At 33.2% G+C, this 16746-nt stretch overlaps 1 protein-coding gene across 1 annotated transcript in view; it reads right to left on the bottom strand.

Moving 5' to 3' along the window:
• Positions 1 to 458: 458 nt before the first annotated feature.
• LOC132741656 (hypoxia-inducible factor 1-alpha-like) overlaps positions 459 to 16746 on the bottom strand; it is a gene marked incomplete at its 3' end in the record, with an annotated part of 39025 nt that continues 22737 nt past the window's right edge. Inside the window, 7 exon segments of the mRNA XM_060729876.1 lie at positions 459 to 606; positions 990 to 1145; positions 1664 to 1814; positions 6443 to 6532; positions 7305 to 7375; positions 8048 to 8205; positions 10694 to 10819. Coding sequence (XP_060585859.1) covers positions 459 to 606; positions 990 to 1145; positions 1664 to 1814; positions 6443 to 6532; positions 7305 to 7375; positions 8048 to 8205; positions 10694 to 10746 — 827 coding nt within the window.

The following is a 16746-nucleotide window of genomic DNA, read 5'->3' on the forward strand; positions in this document are numbered from 1 at the left end:
CGAGGCAAAATAGTGATTTTTGGCAATTTTGAGATGTCCCCTCGTTGCCATGGTAACAGGAAATTTAAGACTGAGCATGTCGTTACAAAGGAAATGGTCCAGTCAACATTTGTGCCAAGTTTGATTAGTATTGAAGCATTTTTTAATGGTTTCATAGCAGTTTGAACTTGTAACAGGAGGCTTTTCAGTGACAACGGCCATTTTTCACAATATGCTCATGAGGGAAAGGAATAACAGTGAAGGCAACATGTCCCCAGGCATGTCCAAGAAGGTTATAAAAATTAAAAATTGTGTCAAGTAACATTTTGAAAATCAATTTTATACTGCAAGATTTTAAACAACTGATGAAATTTTCACTAATTTAATTATGCTTAGAAGATCTACTAAAATCAATTCTTAATGGAAATATATGCTTATTTTTCTTTTTATTTTGGAAGGAAAATTCAGAAAAGTCATACCTTTGGTCACTTGCAGTGATTCTTCCATCTAAGTCATGCATGGTTGCCCATTCATTATTTTTCATAAACTCTGAAATTTTCACCTCCACTTCCCTGATTGGCTCAGAGCTGAAGGGCTTTAACAGTGCCACCATCCATCTTTCATCAACTATAGTAAATAAATTAAAACATACACGTATATACCAATATACCAGTATGTATATACTACTACATTTTATATTTTACATGCATCTTTTCATAATTTTCTTGAATAAAGTCATCAGTCAGCCTACATAAAATATAAAAATCTCAAGATTACCCAATATTAAAGTGAATTTGTCTGTAATACAAGAAATTATCACATTGAAAGTGTTAAGTATCAGACAAAATAACAAATCACTAAAAAAATTGTTGTCAAGTGTGAGAAACCCAGCCAACAATTGTGGGGGTATATAAAATATTATTCAAGTATTGCTCACATGCTCCAATTATGCAGGAGTGAGTAAGACAACGTCAAGATTCTTCAAACAGTTGAGCTATAAAATCACATACCTGAACTTTGACCATCATCTAATGTAATGCTATTATCACAGTGAGCTTTCACACATACAGTTTCATATTCTTTGACTTTTTCCCCAATCTGTTTACGTCTTGATGCCCGCACCATTCGTACACAGAAGGAATTCGATGCTGAATTTATCACTTGATCTGAAACAAGTATGTATTTAGCAAACTTACTTCAGAGCAAACATTAAAACTGCATTACTAAGGAGAGGAATTTCATGAGTTATAATGACTTTCAGGGTATATGTGGCCGAGTGATTAAGGTTGTTGACTTCAAACCACTTGTCCCTCACAATTGTGGGTTCAAATCCTGCAAGGGACTTTGCATTCTTTCATGTGAGGAAGCTATCCAGCTAGCTTGCGACACATTAGGTGGTTCTTCTCAGGTGCCTGTTTGTGCCTCAAATAATGCATCAGAGGGACATCTGAGGACTTCCTCCACCAATACAGCCAGAGAAAAGTCCCCATTGTTATGACCTTTCAGTGTCGGTGCAACATTTAACCCAAACAAACAAAAATAAAGTCTTGATCTATTCTATGTTTAATCATACAAGTATTGCATTTATATGTATCACATTTTACAAATTGTAATTTACTTCATGTTACAAGAAAATGGAAGATAAATTCTTTGCCAAATTTTATGAACTTTTTCTGTAACTTACTATGATCTAGTTTTGTAGATATATTATCTTGTGGGATTCTAGAGAATGCTGATTGTAATGATACATCTGTAGGGGCAAAAAACTGGCTCATAAACATGTTGATGTCATCTGGATGAATGAAACGCTTGATGTTATACCCCACCATGTCAGTCTGTTGTAAAAACACATAAAACACATTTGTTATTTAATATATAAAAATTTTGTAATTGATAGTTTTTTTCTTATGTTTGAGAAAATTTTATCTGATATTAATTAGGGGGACATTTTCAAAAAGAATATGAATCCAGATATGAATCAAAAGTGATATATAACCTTTACAAGCTTGCACTGAAAGTGACTAAAGCCTTCTCAACCAGGACATTCTGGACTTCTGTGCTACTATACTGTTAGCTGACTAACTTTATATTTTCATCTCACTTTCCCCAACATTGACAATGAACAGTCCCAAAAATGGAAGTTGGAAGAGTCCATTTCCTAAATTCAGCAGAATATGAGTCTAGAATTATTTTGAATATGTCCGGAATTCCCAAAACCTCCATTGGAAGTTTGAGATATACTAATATTGAGCTGTCAATAGTATGGTGAGTGGAAATACAAGCTGGCATGGTTTTATACAGGTGGCACAGGTATATATCATCATCATTGCTTGGAGTTCAAGTATTTCACCCTTAACCTGTTAAGTTTCTTAAATGGACTCTTGCATCTCTTATTTTGGACATAATCATTTATCATTTTTAGGGAAATTTTCAAAAAAATGTACCGTCTCAGAAGCAAACAGTGCAAACCAGGACTAAACAGCACTAAACTTGGTCTGCACAGTTTGCATAGGTAGAATCTGGGTCAGAGTTATGATCATATGATTATTCTTCACTGTTGCATAAAACAATGGAAAAAAGTATCTATTCTGAATATATCTCAGTGTTCTTTATAGTGGTGGGTCTTTTCTATCTAACACTTCAAGAACCAGAAAAGTAGAATACATTAACACTGTTTTGTGCAGCTGAATAGAAAAAAAACTTTGCAATCGAATATAAAAATGATCTCAATACTTTCAAATACCGGTAAGCTAATCTATTTTAAAAAATATTGAGCTAAGATACCCTAGTTATACCAGATCTTAATGAAAAATCTAATTATTTTATACACATCAATAATTATAAATGCAAACTCATTATGTAAATACTTAAATTTACTTGCCATTCGAAATATTTCGAAATAAACTTCAATCGTGTAATTATTGAAAATAAATTATGTAAACACTGGATTAAATACATGAACAGATAATCAGTTATTTAATCAATGTATAAAACTTGTTATTGAGGCAACTTGTTTGAATGGTCTATAATACTGATCTAGACAATTGTAGTAATTCAAATAACTATTTTTGCATTTTTCAAGTGTAGATAAGTAAAAATCATTTGACAAAAACTTTAAAAAATAATTATGGTGTCTTTTAAGCATTGAAGAAAATATCCTTTTCCTTGTCCCCAGTTCCTATATGTCTTTGAAATATTGAATCCCTAATTTCAAGCACCTTGCATACTGTGGGTACACATGTTTGTATGAAGATATCAGTGTGAAACTTTTACACATATTTCTATTTTGTTTTCATGCAAACTCAGAAGGGTAAGATAGACAATAAACAGTTCTTAGAGAAAGAAAAGTTACATATATTATATAAGTGAAAATATTTCCAAAATAAGTTCTGTCACCTGACTGATTGTACGTTATAACAAAACATTCAAAATTTATTGGCTATCCACATTTAAAATGGCTTTGGCCATATTTACAATAACCATATATGACAATCTTACACTTCCTGCCAGTGTAGACAGGAAAAAATAGCTCGAGGGTTTCCACTAAACAGTTACCTGAAAGCTAGATATTCCCATCTTTACTGACAGCCGGTGTATGATTCTTTTTCTTTCGTATCGCATGTCAATTATTTTCAAAACAGAAATTATTAAACTTTTATGTGCATTTTTCTTATAGAAGGGTATGAACTTACAACAGTTACTTCATTTGTAACGGTAAAATGACGTCATGCTAAGAACGCAATTCATTCATAAAAGGTCGCACAAATGACATCATTTAAAGCAAACTTGTCTTACATGGCGGGGTGTAAGACAGGGTTAAGCACTGGTATATAATCCTCTCTGATATGCAAGAATATAAGTTCCAACACGCCTTGTGATTTTATCACTATACCAAAGAAGAAAAACACCGTCTTAAACTGCCAATAACATTAGTTAGGGACTACATGTATAGGCGTCTGTTATTTTTTCTCCATTGGATATGATAAATGAAAAAACCTTTGTAGGCAAAATAGTATACAAAGCTTTTTTAAGGCAACAGTAAAAATGCACTTGGCCCTGATATGAATCTATAAAATGTAAATGGTTTCAGAGATCATGGCAGATCCATTAGTCCCTGGGCCGGGCTTTTCACCCTCTACTTGCTGAATTTCTTGTCCAGCGTCCATTTTGGAACTTTCTATTGTCAGTTTTGGGGATATTTAAGGATGAAACACTTATATTGGTCAGCCAACATTACAGAACAGCTTTTATGGCCTTGTTAACTTAAATGCTTGTGCAGGATGGCCTGGCTCAATACTGGCAGTGTCTATTCTAGGATTTGAAAAAACAGGGGGGGTGATTTTTATTGAAAAGTAAGAATTTATTACATTTCTTGATCTTTTTCTTTCTTTGTCTATGTTAAATTTTCCCCCTTCCAATAGGGGTGAATTCTCAAAAATATGGGTGAATACTAGTCACTTTTGATTCAAGTAGTGGAAGGGTTAAATAAAGTATCTTTAGATAAAACTAGAACTATCGCTGAATGCGATTCATACCCCCACCAATGTCCTTGACAGAAGACCACCTGGAAAGGTGGTTAAGGGAATAACTTATGTGGCACAAATACATAAAAAGAAATTATCTCTGGTGAAAAAAGACTAATTGTTCAGGTAATAGTATAAATATATATTATCAAATCATGTTCGAAACAGGTACAAATAACCTTTCATTTTCCCAATGTATTAAACATTTTATTTATAAGTCAATTTTTGACCTTTAAGTGTGGCCTTGGCCTTAATCTGGCACAAGAGTAAGATGGGTTTTGCACATCACCCAGTTTGGTTGAACATTTGAGTAAAGTTTGAAGAAAATCCTTCCATTAGTATAGAATTTATAGAGTAGACACAATATATTGTCTAGTATTGGTTGTATGTAAATTTGAAGACTTAAAAAGGGGCATAACTTTGTCAAAATGCAATACATAGTAATGAAACTTGACCTGCATATCATATTTGCCACATCTCAAATATCTTTTAAGTTTCAAGCAAATGCCTGCGCTAGTTTCAGAATTATTCAAGTACATGTTAAAATTTAAGAACATTTTCTAAGTCAATTTTTGACTTTCAAGTGTGACCTTGACCTTTAGCCGGCACAAAGGTGACATGGATTCTGCACATAACCTTGTTGAGGTGAAAATTTGAGTAAAAGTTGAAGTAAATTCTTCCATTAGAATAGGATTTATAGAGTGGACACAACATATTGTCTAATATTTGATTGTATGTAAATTTGAAGACTTAAAAAGGGGCATAACTTTGGTAAAATGCAATACAGAGTTATGAAACTTGAACGAACAGCATATCGAAATTGTGACCCTTCAAAAATATTTTAAGTTTCAAGCAAATACCTTTTCTAGATTTAGAAATATTCAAATAAATGTTAAAATTTAAGAATATTTTCTAAGTCAATTTTTGACCTTAAAGTGTGACCTTGACCTTAAGCCAGCAAAAGAGTGACATAAGTTCTGCACATCCCCTGGTTGAGATGAACATTTGAGCCAAGATTGAAGAAAATCTTTCAATTAGTGTAGGACTTACAGAGCGGACATGACATACTGTGTAATACTAGATTGTTTGATATTTGACCTTCAATTGTGACCTTGACCTTGAGCTGACACATGGGCAACATGAATTCTGCACATCCCCTTGTTGAGGTGAATATTTGAGCCATGTTTGAAGAAAATCTTTCAATTAGTGTAGGACTTACAGAGCGGACACAACATACTGTGTAATATTTGATTGTTTATTATTTGACCTTCAATTGTGACCTTGACCTTGAGCTTGCACATGGGCAACATGGGTTCTGCACATCCCCTTGTTGAGGTGAACATTTGAGCCAAGTTGGAAGAAAATCTTTCAAGTAGTGTAGGACTTACAGAGCGGACACGACATACTGTGTAATATTTAATTGTTTGATATTTGACCTTCAATTGTGACCTTGACCTTGAGCTGACACATGGGCGACATGGGTTCTGCACATCCCCTGGTTGAGGTGAACATTTGAGCCAAGTTTGAAGAAAATCTTTCAAGAAGTGTAGGACTTACAGAGCGGACACGACATACTGTGTAATATTTGATAGTATTTGATATTTGACCTTCAATTGTGACCTTGACCTTGACCTGACACATGGGCAATATGGGTTCTGCACATCCCCTTGTTGAGGTGAACATTTGAGCCAAGTTTGAAGAAAATCCTTCAATTGGTATAGGAGTTATAGAGCGGACACGAAAATGGAGACGGACGGACCGACCGACGGACGGACCGACCGACGTGACAAAGCGAATCCATTATAGCCCCCCCCCACATTTTGTGGTGGGGGTATAATTAAATATTTATGACTGAAATAAAGTATTAAAGCATTAAAGTAATTTATGGGTTTTTTTTAAGATTTTTTTTCATGAAATGGGTAATAAATACTTTGTTTTACCTGATAGAAACCAAGGATGTCGAAGATTTTAGGGGATACATATACTATAGCCCCCGTCTCTGTTATAATCAATAATGTATCATCAGTCACCTGTGAGTAATAAAAACATAAACTAACGTAACTGTTATTCTGAAAATAAATACATGTATTTTGATACTATAAAATTAATATTCATGGAAATAAAATGGAAGGTGAGGATACTATCACAGTTAAAGCGGCCCTCAGCTTTCATTTTCTGTTGAAAAAAGTCAATTCTGTTTTGTTTCAAACTAAGTATTTCGGTAATTTTTATCTTGGAAAAGAACATCATATCACTTTAAAGCCTTCAGCAAAATAGCCCTCTGAGAGCTATGTTATAGCACATCAATGACTTTTGTTCCTAAGAAAAGAAGAGCAAAAAAACAAATCATCTGCTTTTACTAATTTAATAACAGAGAGACAACCAGTAGAGTAGAGGTATTGAGGGGTTTCCTTACTGATTATGTATTTTATCGTAGGCATATTTCATTTTCCACCTTAATTCTTTTGATTTGACAATTACAAATGTATTATGGAACGATTTATCTAAAAACAACATAATTTAACCTTTAAAAAATCTAAAGGTTGCTTTAAGGTCCTATGGCCACTCCCCGGTTTTATAAGGAGGGTAGGTAAAACTAAGTTCAAATCCCAGATTGAACAGCAAGAAATCATATCATGATTAATCAATTTTGTTGAAAGACATGTTAACGAGTCTTTTTTTTTCAAAAAAATTTCAATATCATAGCATGATAAGACTGTTTTTTTTTTCATTTTTCTTCATTTTTTAGTCATAACTTGAATAAGTTATAATTTAAGGTACATGGCGTAAGTGCAGAAATACCTTTTTAAGCCAATGCATCAATCGGTTTGGGTGGAGACTCACATTATGTCCAAGTGTCTTTCTCTTTAAGCCTGAGAATAAACAGCATTCTGTAATCATAGTTATTATAATTATAGTGATAATAGTTCATAAGATGTGTATCAAACTCTTTATTGTTTACCCAACTAAATTCCCCGCCCCCTCACCAACCCCCATTTTTGAACTAAAAGATTTTCAGATCGAAATTGTACAAAATTAAGTATCCAATACTATATATTTTTCTTTTTTTCTTGGAATGGTTAGTCACATTGATATGGCACATGTCATAATGTATAATACCAACTTTCGAGCTTAATTGGTGAAGAAACACCTCATGTACCTTTACATGTATAACTTCAAGCATTTTAAAAATAAAAAGATGGGTCAACTATAATAGCCAATGAGATTGCAGAATTTTACTTGCCCAGACCTTCAAATGTAAACTCCAACAAATTGGACCGGTTTGCCAGTCCTGTAACTATTGGGCAGCACAGACCATGCTATCATGCCATATGGCACACTTTGACTGCTGATTTTGATATGCAGTGGTCACATGGGCAGAATCAGTTGCTACAATTAGGATGTTATGAATAGTGCATTATCCAGATTTGTAAAGGGCTCATATTTTTTTCTTATTTAAAATACCAGGATAGGATTTACGATTAAATCAAGAAATTTTTTAAGAAAATCTCACATATTGCCAATATCTATTCAACAAATATTACCTAGATGCAGTTTCATGTAGCTGACTGTGAGACGAAGTATAGCCGACTTGTCGAGCCGACGATGAGCGTATTTGATAATTGGGATCTCCTCGGCTAGCTGGGTGATCAAACTGTTTAAACGGTCACGTCGTAACTTCTCTCCAACCTTACGTGACAACCTGAAACAATTATATTTTTATAACGGTCAATAATCTATTAAGCACACTTAGACCATGTGCTTCATTGTCCGCTTTTATACATAGACAAGACATATGGCTAAAGGCGATGCATGCTCCTTGAAGGTTAAGGACCATACGTGAGGACCATGCATAATTATTGCAAGCCTTACATGGTATTTACCAAACATTTGTGACCCTTTAAAGCTGAACCAAAATTTATACACAAGAAAAGCATGACTATAATTATGTAACTATAACTTTCTTACAAATTGTTTCTGGGGAGCATAAATCGTTTAAGTTCAATACTGAATTTATTGAACAAGATGAAAATATATTATGCTAGCTTCTGGCAAGTTCAGTAACCTACACCAATATATATTTATATATATATATATATATATATATATATTTATCATATACACAAAATAAAGACTAAATAAAGTTTTAACCCTTTCCCCCATGAGCATATTGTGAAAAATGGCCGTTTTCACTGAAAAGCCTCCTGTTACAAGTTCAAACTGCTATGAAACTATGAAAAATGCTTCAATACTAATCAAACTTGGCACAAATGTTGACTGGACCATTGCCTTTGTAACGACATGCTCAGTCTTAAATTTCCTGTTACTATGGCAACGAGGGGGCATCTCAAAATTGCCCAAAATCACTATTTTGCTTCGATTTTTTCCATCAAAATTTATTTCAAAGTGCTGCAACTTCTCAAGGGATTGAGATAGAGTCAAAGGCTTTTCAGCGTTGGTTACACGTTACATTATGATCGACCTGGGGTCATTTTTAGCCTCTCACAAGTCCAAAATTTTCTTGGCGATGAGGGGGACTCCGCCCCCCTTCAAACCCCCCTAACAGAAGGGGGCACATCCCCCTTCTGGCAACCCCCTGATGTATCTTTTGGATAGGAGGCGGCGCCGAAAAAGTGCTCAATTTTTTTAGCAACATTTCTCAAACGAAAACATGTGTTTGGGGCCCAAATAGGACATTTTTCACTCTTTGAGGCCTAAAAAGGGGGGGGGGGGGGGTCGAAAGTGCGTTGTTTCGCGTATATATGGGGTAAAGGGTTAAATAAAGTGGAAAAGAATCATTTTTTCATTGACGTGCCTAAAGTGTAACGCTAAAATCTAGCCCGTCTTTACACTATGTTTGTATAGGGCAATGACGTCACATCAAAATATATGCATGGCCGTGCAATACCACTTTTACGGAGTCACAGAGTGGCACGGGTGTGTGATAAAAGACCATACTTTGACATAGTTAAATTCAAATGTCCCTGAATGTTGTACTTTGATTTATTTTCAAATGACATTCAATCAAACTGATACATGTATATTCTTACGACAGGTGATGGACTTTGGTGATAATATATCATACAGGTCTATTATCACATTTTTACATCATAAATTAACACATACATGTAGTTAAATTCAAATTTCCCTAAATGTCTTAAAACTATGTTAACTCTCGCATTATATAATTATATATAAATACCGTATATTAAAGGAACCCCTGACTGCGGTCTAAAAGTCTAAAAACATAAAATTTGATTTTCTGACATAGATCAGCTTGGGCACTAATAAAACAGATAATGCCAAAAATACTTAAGAAATGTACTCAGAAATAAATTGAAAATTTTTATGCTAATTTTAGCCATGTATGAGTGAATCAATTTTGGGTCATTTTTCACTTTCAGAATATTTATTTTGGAAAATGCAGCTAACAAATGATCTGAATTTTTTCAAACATGTTATTAGTCTGGAATCTGTCCATGGGAAGCACATTTGTACCATATGATCATGGTCTGCACTGTTCGCTATTCAGTCAGTACACACTTTGAATTTATCTCTTATCATGGTGATTGTTTGAGTCCATTATAACCGATAGACAAGTCAATTTCAGATATTTAATGTTCTTCGGGTAAATTATTCACGCTCATCATATTTAAAACAAAATTCTAATATCATACTGTGTGTACTTTGGCATTGACTAGAGTTCTTTCAAAAACATTTATTTGTTTTCACATGGTTTTTCAATTACATGTATATGCATAATAATTGTTCTAACATGTCAGACTTCAGTTAGAAAAAAAACAGTTTCTAGAAATTAAAAAAAAAAAGTTCTTGACTGCTATTTGTCAACATTTTGTTTTTCATTTACATGAATAATGAAAATACTCTTGAAAACCTGGAGAAGAAAGTTCATGTTTTCTATGCATTTTTCTTATGAATGCATGTATTCAAATCATGCAGATAGGTCTTATACAATTACTATGTCAATACTTAAGTCTTGGCTTAAGTCATGAACTCATGATATTTCTTTGAAAAATACATTGTATTTTAGTTACAGTCACAGCTCTTACTTTCTTGTTTTACTTCATAAATAAATCATTAATAAAAGTTCTAAAGAACATCATAATAGTGCTTAATGCAGAAAAAAAATTCTCGAGAAAAATTCTCGAAATAGGTTAATAATTTCTTACCTGCTAACACAAGGTTTTTCTTCAAAGACATTATCATCTTCTTCATCCTCCATTATAAAACATCAGCGGCCGGTCATTATCTCGTTAAAACATGTCAATACCTCGCCTGAATATCACATCGTGTACCTGAAATATCATATCGTAAAAACCTGTCATATCATATTTCATTAAAAAAAGATTCTCGGAGAAAAAAAAAAAAATCTCAAATATTTGTACTCATTAAAAAAAAAGAACGTTTACCTATTTATACCAATGCAAATAAATGATTCCATTTATTTAACTAAGTTAAGTTTCCAAGGCCTTGTATAAATTGTCATACGAGTCGTGACAGTGTTTCACAATAAACATTTTGTTTTTCTGAGCTGCTCCAGTTTTGTATTCTTATATGTTTTGCTTTATGTTGATTTGTCTGTACATTGAAGATCAAAATCAATGCAACAATTTCAGATAGCCATCCTAGAAGTAGTACAAAGTCTGTCTTGATTATAATACAGTACGCAGCGAAATGACTTATGCTAGTTAGTTCATGAGAAAGGCATTAATTACTGGTATATTACCACATGTTTCTAGCTTAAGCTCAAGAAGATATTTAGAAAGATTTACTACAAGGAAAATCAAATAATCTCATAAAACACGAGAATTATATGATGTCCCTATATTCTGATTAAAGAAAATCTGTACACAGTACAGTAACAATGCCCAAAGAATTTTTTTTCTCTTAAAAAATAGGGGTAGGAATAGGTGATATCAATATATATATATATCTAATGACTTGATCAATACAAAGTGTGAAATACTGATAAATCAACCAGCTGAATTTCTTGAATAGACTTGTCAAGCTTCCACATTTTAAATGGTTCATTATCAATTATAGGGGATAACAAAAGGAAAATTTCATGTTACTTAGCCAATACTATATCATCATCATCATCATCACAGAGCATCCAAGATAATACTGTATTTTTACACCCTTGTATTTTTGGACTGTTCCATAGTTTATATTTTTTTACAGTAAAATTAAAAACTATAGAAACCTGATAAGTAAGTGTCCTAATACATTGTAAAGTCAGTTGAAATATTTCTTGTTGGTGGGGAGGGGTAATAAATATTAATAACACATAGGCTGGTGAGTTAACAGCAAAAATATTATCCCTTGGAGTAAATACTCTCGCAAACCTATGTGTTATTTATATACCTATGTGCAGGCTGACCCCAGCTCTAAACTGACTGCAAAGGCTGATAATACTTCTGAGTCAAGAAGGGTAAGGGTTTATAATTTAGCAGTCATAGATTATTAGACAGCCCACAAAAATTCACATTCAAGTAGCAAATATTTAGATTCTAGATAGAAAAGTAACAGAAATAATAATTCTTAAATTTCTTTACTTTTACACAAAAAAAGATCAATAACGTTAATCAATGTTTTGAAGGTTAACTTATTCTTAAACATGTAAGGAAACAATTGCAACCACTTATGTTCATTATGTAAGCTTATACAATTATGAGAAGTTGTTCAAAAAGCAAATCAGATAATCAGTACATAGAAAGCAATTATTAAGTTTTCTATACCATACATGTATATAATGTTTTTTAAGTTTGAGCAAAAAGAGAAATGAATTTGGATGAAGTCTTTTTAAAGGAACTCCACTGAGGTCCAAAAGAATAAAAATACAAAATTTGAAAACCTTACAAATATCAAGTGAAGCACTAAAATATAATGAAAAAAAATCATAGAAAACACTCATATTTAAATTCAAAATTGATTTAGTGTGCAATTCTTAGCAGGATTTAAGTGAAAAGCTTTGCAACATTTTTCATATTTCAGTTATTTTCACAACAGAAAAGATTATTCTGGAAAAAAAAACAGGGTGATGGAATGAGCTAAAAATTTGCACACAAGTTATTGGTAAAGACCTATATCAATTGGTGCACAAATTGCGGGAAAATATTTTCAGTCCCGTCATGTCAAAAAACCTAAGTGGAGTCCCTTTAAAGCAAGTTTTTACAAATAAATTAAAGAAAAATGGGTCAAAGACAGAAAAGGCCGGGTTGCATTTGTACACCAAATATCATGAGGCTGTGATGTTACGAAAAAAAATTTCCATTGACCCATTAATGTCGAAAATTTAATTCAGTAGGGTATACAGGAAGTGGATGAGCTACACACCTAAAATCGAATCCCACAGTATGGGACCATGTGTCAATGCTGTATGCCAAATATCAAGAGGCTGTGATTAGTAGTTTCTGAGAAAAATGTTATGAAAATTTCCTACCAGTGACCATAAATGTGAACAGGAAGTGGATGAGCTGCAGACTTGAAATCGAATCCCACAGTATGGGACCATGTGTCAATGCTGTATGCTAAATATCAAGAGGCTGTGATAAGTAGTTGCTGAGAAAACTGTTACGAAAATTTCCTACCATTGACCATAATTGTTGAAAATTTAACTAGGTCAGCAAACAGGAAGTGGATGAGCGACAGACCTGAAATCGAATCCAACAGTATGGGACCATGTGTTGATGCTCAGCCTCACAGTATACCAAATATCAAAAGGCTGTGTTACGTAGTTGCTGAGAAAACTGTTACGAAAATTTCCTACTATTGACCATTAATGCTGAAAATTTAAGTAGGTTAGCAAACAGGAAGTAGATGAGCGACAGACCTGAAATCGAATCCCACAGTATGGGACCATAAATTGATGCTGTATACCAAATATCAAAAGGCTGTAATAAGTAGTTGCTGAGAAAACTGTTACGAAAGTTTTTTCCCCGCCAGCCCACCGCCCGGATGCCCGCCCGCCGCCCAACATTCACCATACTATAACCCGGGTTTGCACCAGTGCAACCCGGCCAAAAATTCAGTTTTTAACAAACTTTGTGTTATAATTTTTTAACACAAAAAGATCATTTTTGTGAAACTGCTTCAAAATAACAACACAACTTTTTGTCACCTGAACATCACTTTTATTACTATGGTAACCATGGAATGGTTACAACATAGACATCTATAATCAATGGAAAACTTGAAACAATGTTAAAAGAGACTTGCGTTAGAATGAAGGTTTTTAATGAAAATAATGGTAAAGATAATGTAGACAAGAGGACCATGATGACCCTAGATTGCTCACCTGTCTATAATGAATCTAGACATTAAGGACGAATCAATAATTTGACGAGTATAAATATAAAACAAGATACTAGCCATTGTCACAAACTTTAGTAACGCCTATCACAAATTTCTTATTATCATTATAGTGAATATAATAAATTTACATTAAATTCTCTCAAATCTGATGACTGTTTTTAGCCAATAATCACATTTTTATATTTTATCTGGCCTCAGGGCCTCTGCATGTGCCATGACATTGGACACAGGGACCTGAACTTTGTGCAAAACTTTATATGCCTCAAATGTGCCAAGTTAAAATCCCACCATGCATGTAGGAGTTTTGCTCCATGCAGACAAGCAATTATCTATGACCTCTAACATGGCCATGACCTTTGACCTAAATATCTGATTCAGGAGTGGGACACAAAGTGGTGGATATTTATGTGTCTGGTAATACTAAAATCCATCCATGCACGTACTAGATAGGTTTCAAACAATACTGTCCACTGTACATTCCATTAAAAACCTAGAAATGTGTCAATAGGACACAGGTGCCCCCGCACTCCACTGTTTTGTCAATCTTATGACTTTAGGTCAAATATTTTTAGGCTACATATGCGACAAGTTGAAAACTAAAAATCCTTTACTAAGTCAAGGGCAGGAACTTTCAAATACTGAATTAATTCACAAGCAAACCCTAAGGTGCATAAGAACATGGCTGACCACATTCTTGTAAACTTTCAGACCTACAGGTCAAATACTTTTTGAGTAATACATGAACAAGTTGAAAATTGAAAATTATACTAAGTCTAGGGCAATAACTCTAACAAAACTGAAAAAATCCACAATCATGCAAAACCCCAGGTGCATAGCTTCACAGTGATGTTGATCATTATTCCTGTAAAGTTGGTTGATTCTAACTCAAGCACTCGAGAAATTACAAATAACACAACATAATGGAATGGTTTTCACTAGATCAAGGGCAATAAATCTAACAAAACAAAATAAATCCACAAGTGAAACCCCAGGTGCACAACTTCACATGCTGAACAACATTACTGTAAAGTTTCATGACACTAAATCAAATACTTTTTGAGTTACATGCTACACAAGCTGAAAATCGTAAATTTTTACTAAGTCAAGGGCAATAACTCTAAAAATACTAAAAATATCCACATGAAAAAACCAAGGTGCACAACTACACATGCTGATTATCATCCCTGTAAAGTTTCATGACTCTAGGTCAAATACTTTTTGAGTTACATGTGACACAAGTTGAAAATTGCAAACATTTACTAAGTCAAGGGCAATAACTCAAACAAAACAAAATAAACCCACAAGCGAAACCCCAGGTGCACAACTATGCATGCTGAGCAACATTCCTGTAAAGTTTTATGACCCTAGGTCCAATACTTTTGAGATATGTGCAACACAAGTTGAAAATTGCAAATTTTTACTAAGTCAAGGGCAATAACTCTAAAAATACTAAATATATCCACACAAAAATACCCAGGTGCACAACTAAACATGCTGATCAACATTCCTGTAAAGTTTCAGGACAAAAGGTCAAATACTTTTTTGAGTTACATGCATGTACAAGTTGAAAAATGTAAAATTTTTACAAAGTCAAGGGCAATTACTCTAAAAATACTAAATATATCCACACGAAAATACTCAGACGCACAACTACACATGCTGATCAATATTTCTATCAAATTTCATGACTCTAGGTCAAATACTTTTTAAGCTATGTGCGACACAAAAGAGGACAGAAGAGGAAGGATGGATGTACAAGGGTCAATCTAAATGCACCCCTAAAGTGGGGACACAAAAACACCCAAAAACAACCAAAACAGGAAAGACAGTCATACATTTTTAAAAGGTACACCTTGACCTTTTGGAGCTCTTGTGCACAAATGAGTGTACATACAGACAAAATAACTCTTACATTGGTCTAGATGTCTCAACACAAATCATTTTGCTTGTAATTCAACTTCAAAACAAGATCCATTAGATGTTCTTATAGCGTGGAAAGAAATCATCAAGACCAGCAGTAATTACAGCATAATTATAATTATATTATAATGTGAGGAAAAATATGTCTCAAACTAGTCATTTCTGGGCATGATTTCATATGCATTACATGCACATTATAGTATCAAATTATGGAAATACTGAATGAGATTTTAATAACTAATTTCAAAACATGCCATGGTCTAAAATAAATATTTGTATTCAAAGTACAAAACTTGTACATGTACCATACATGGTCATGATCTCAAGATAAAGCTCAAACATTACATCCCTTGAATTTTATGGCCAGACAAATTGATGCACCGCAAAGACAGGGCAATGCAAATTACGCCTGACCCAATGCGTATTTTGAATCAATTGTAATCTTTCAATTAAAATAGAGACCCATTCATGAAATTATTCCCAATCATGATTTATTTAAAGATCCAGTATGTTGTAATTGAGGTTGTATACCACACTTAAGTGAAATTATACATAATTATGTATATAATTATGCTTATAAAACAATTTTCAAAAAATAAAGAATATGTAAAATATGTACTGCAATTATTTTTACACATTATAATTATGTAATCATTAAAATATATGCATTCATTTCTTATTGAAAAATTTGACATAGACATTTTTGAAAATAATTTTTTTATTACCTCCCTTTATTTACATGAAATGTTAAATTCCGTAATATCTTAATACATAATGCTTTTTGGAACTTATAAAGTTGATTAATATAAATTTGAGCATCATATTTATGATACAAAACCATAAAAACTTTGTGTTACAGGATCTTTAAAGTTACATTAAATAAATTTCATAAAAAAAGAAATAGCGACATTTCATTAATAAATTGGGTTTCATATCGACTCCAGATCTTATTTTGGTGTCCAGGCAACCAAAATGAGTTTAATGAGCA

This window comes from Ruditapes philippinarum, unplaced genomic scaffold (assembly GCF_026571515.1).
Source record: "Ruditapes philippinarum isolate M1 unplaced genomic scaffold, ASM2657151v2 ctg4244_1_1_1_1, whole genome shotgun sequence".
Lineage (NCBI taxonomy): Eukaryota > Metazoa > Mollusca > Bivalvia > Venerida > Veneridae > Ruditapes > Ruditapes philippinarum.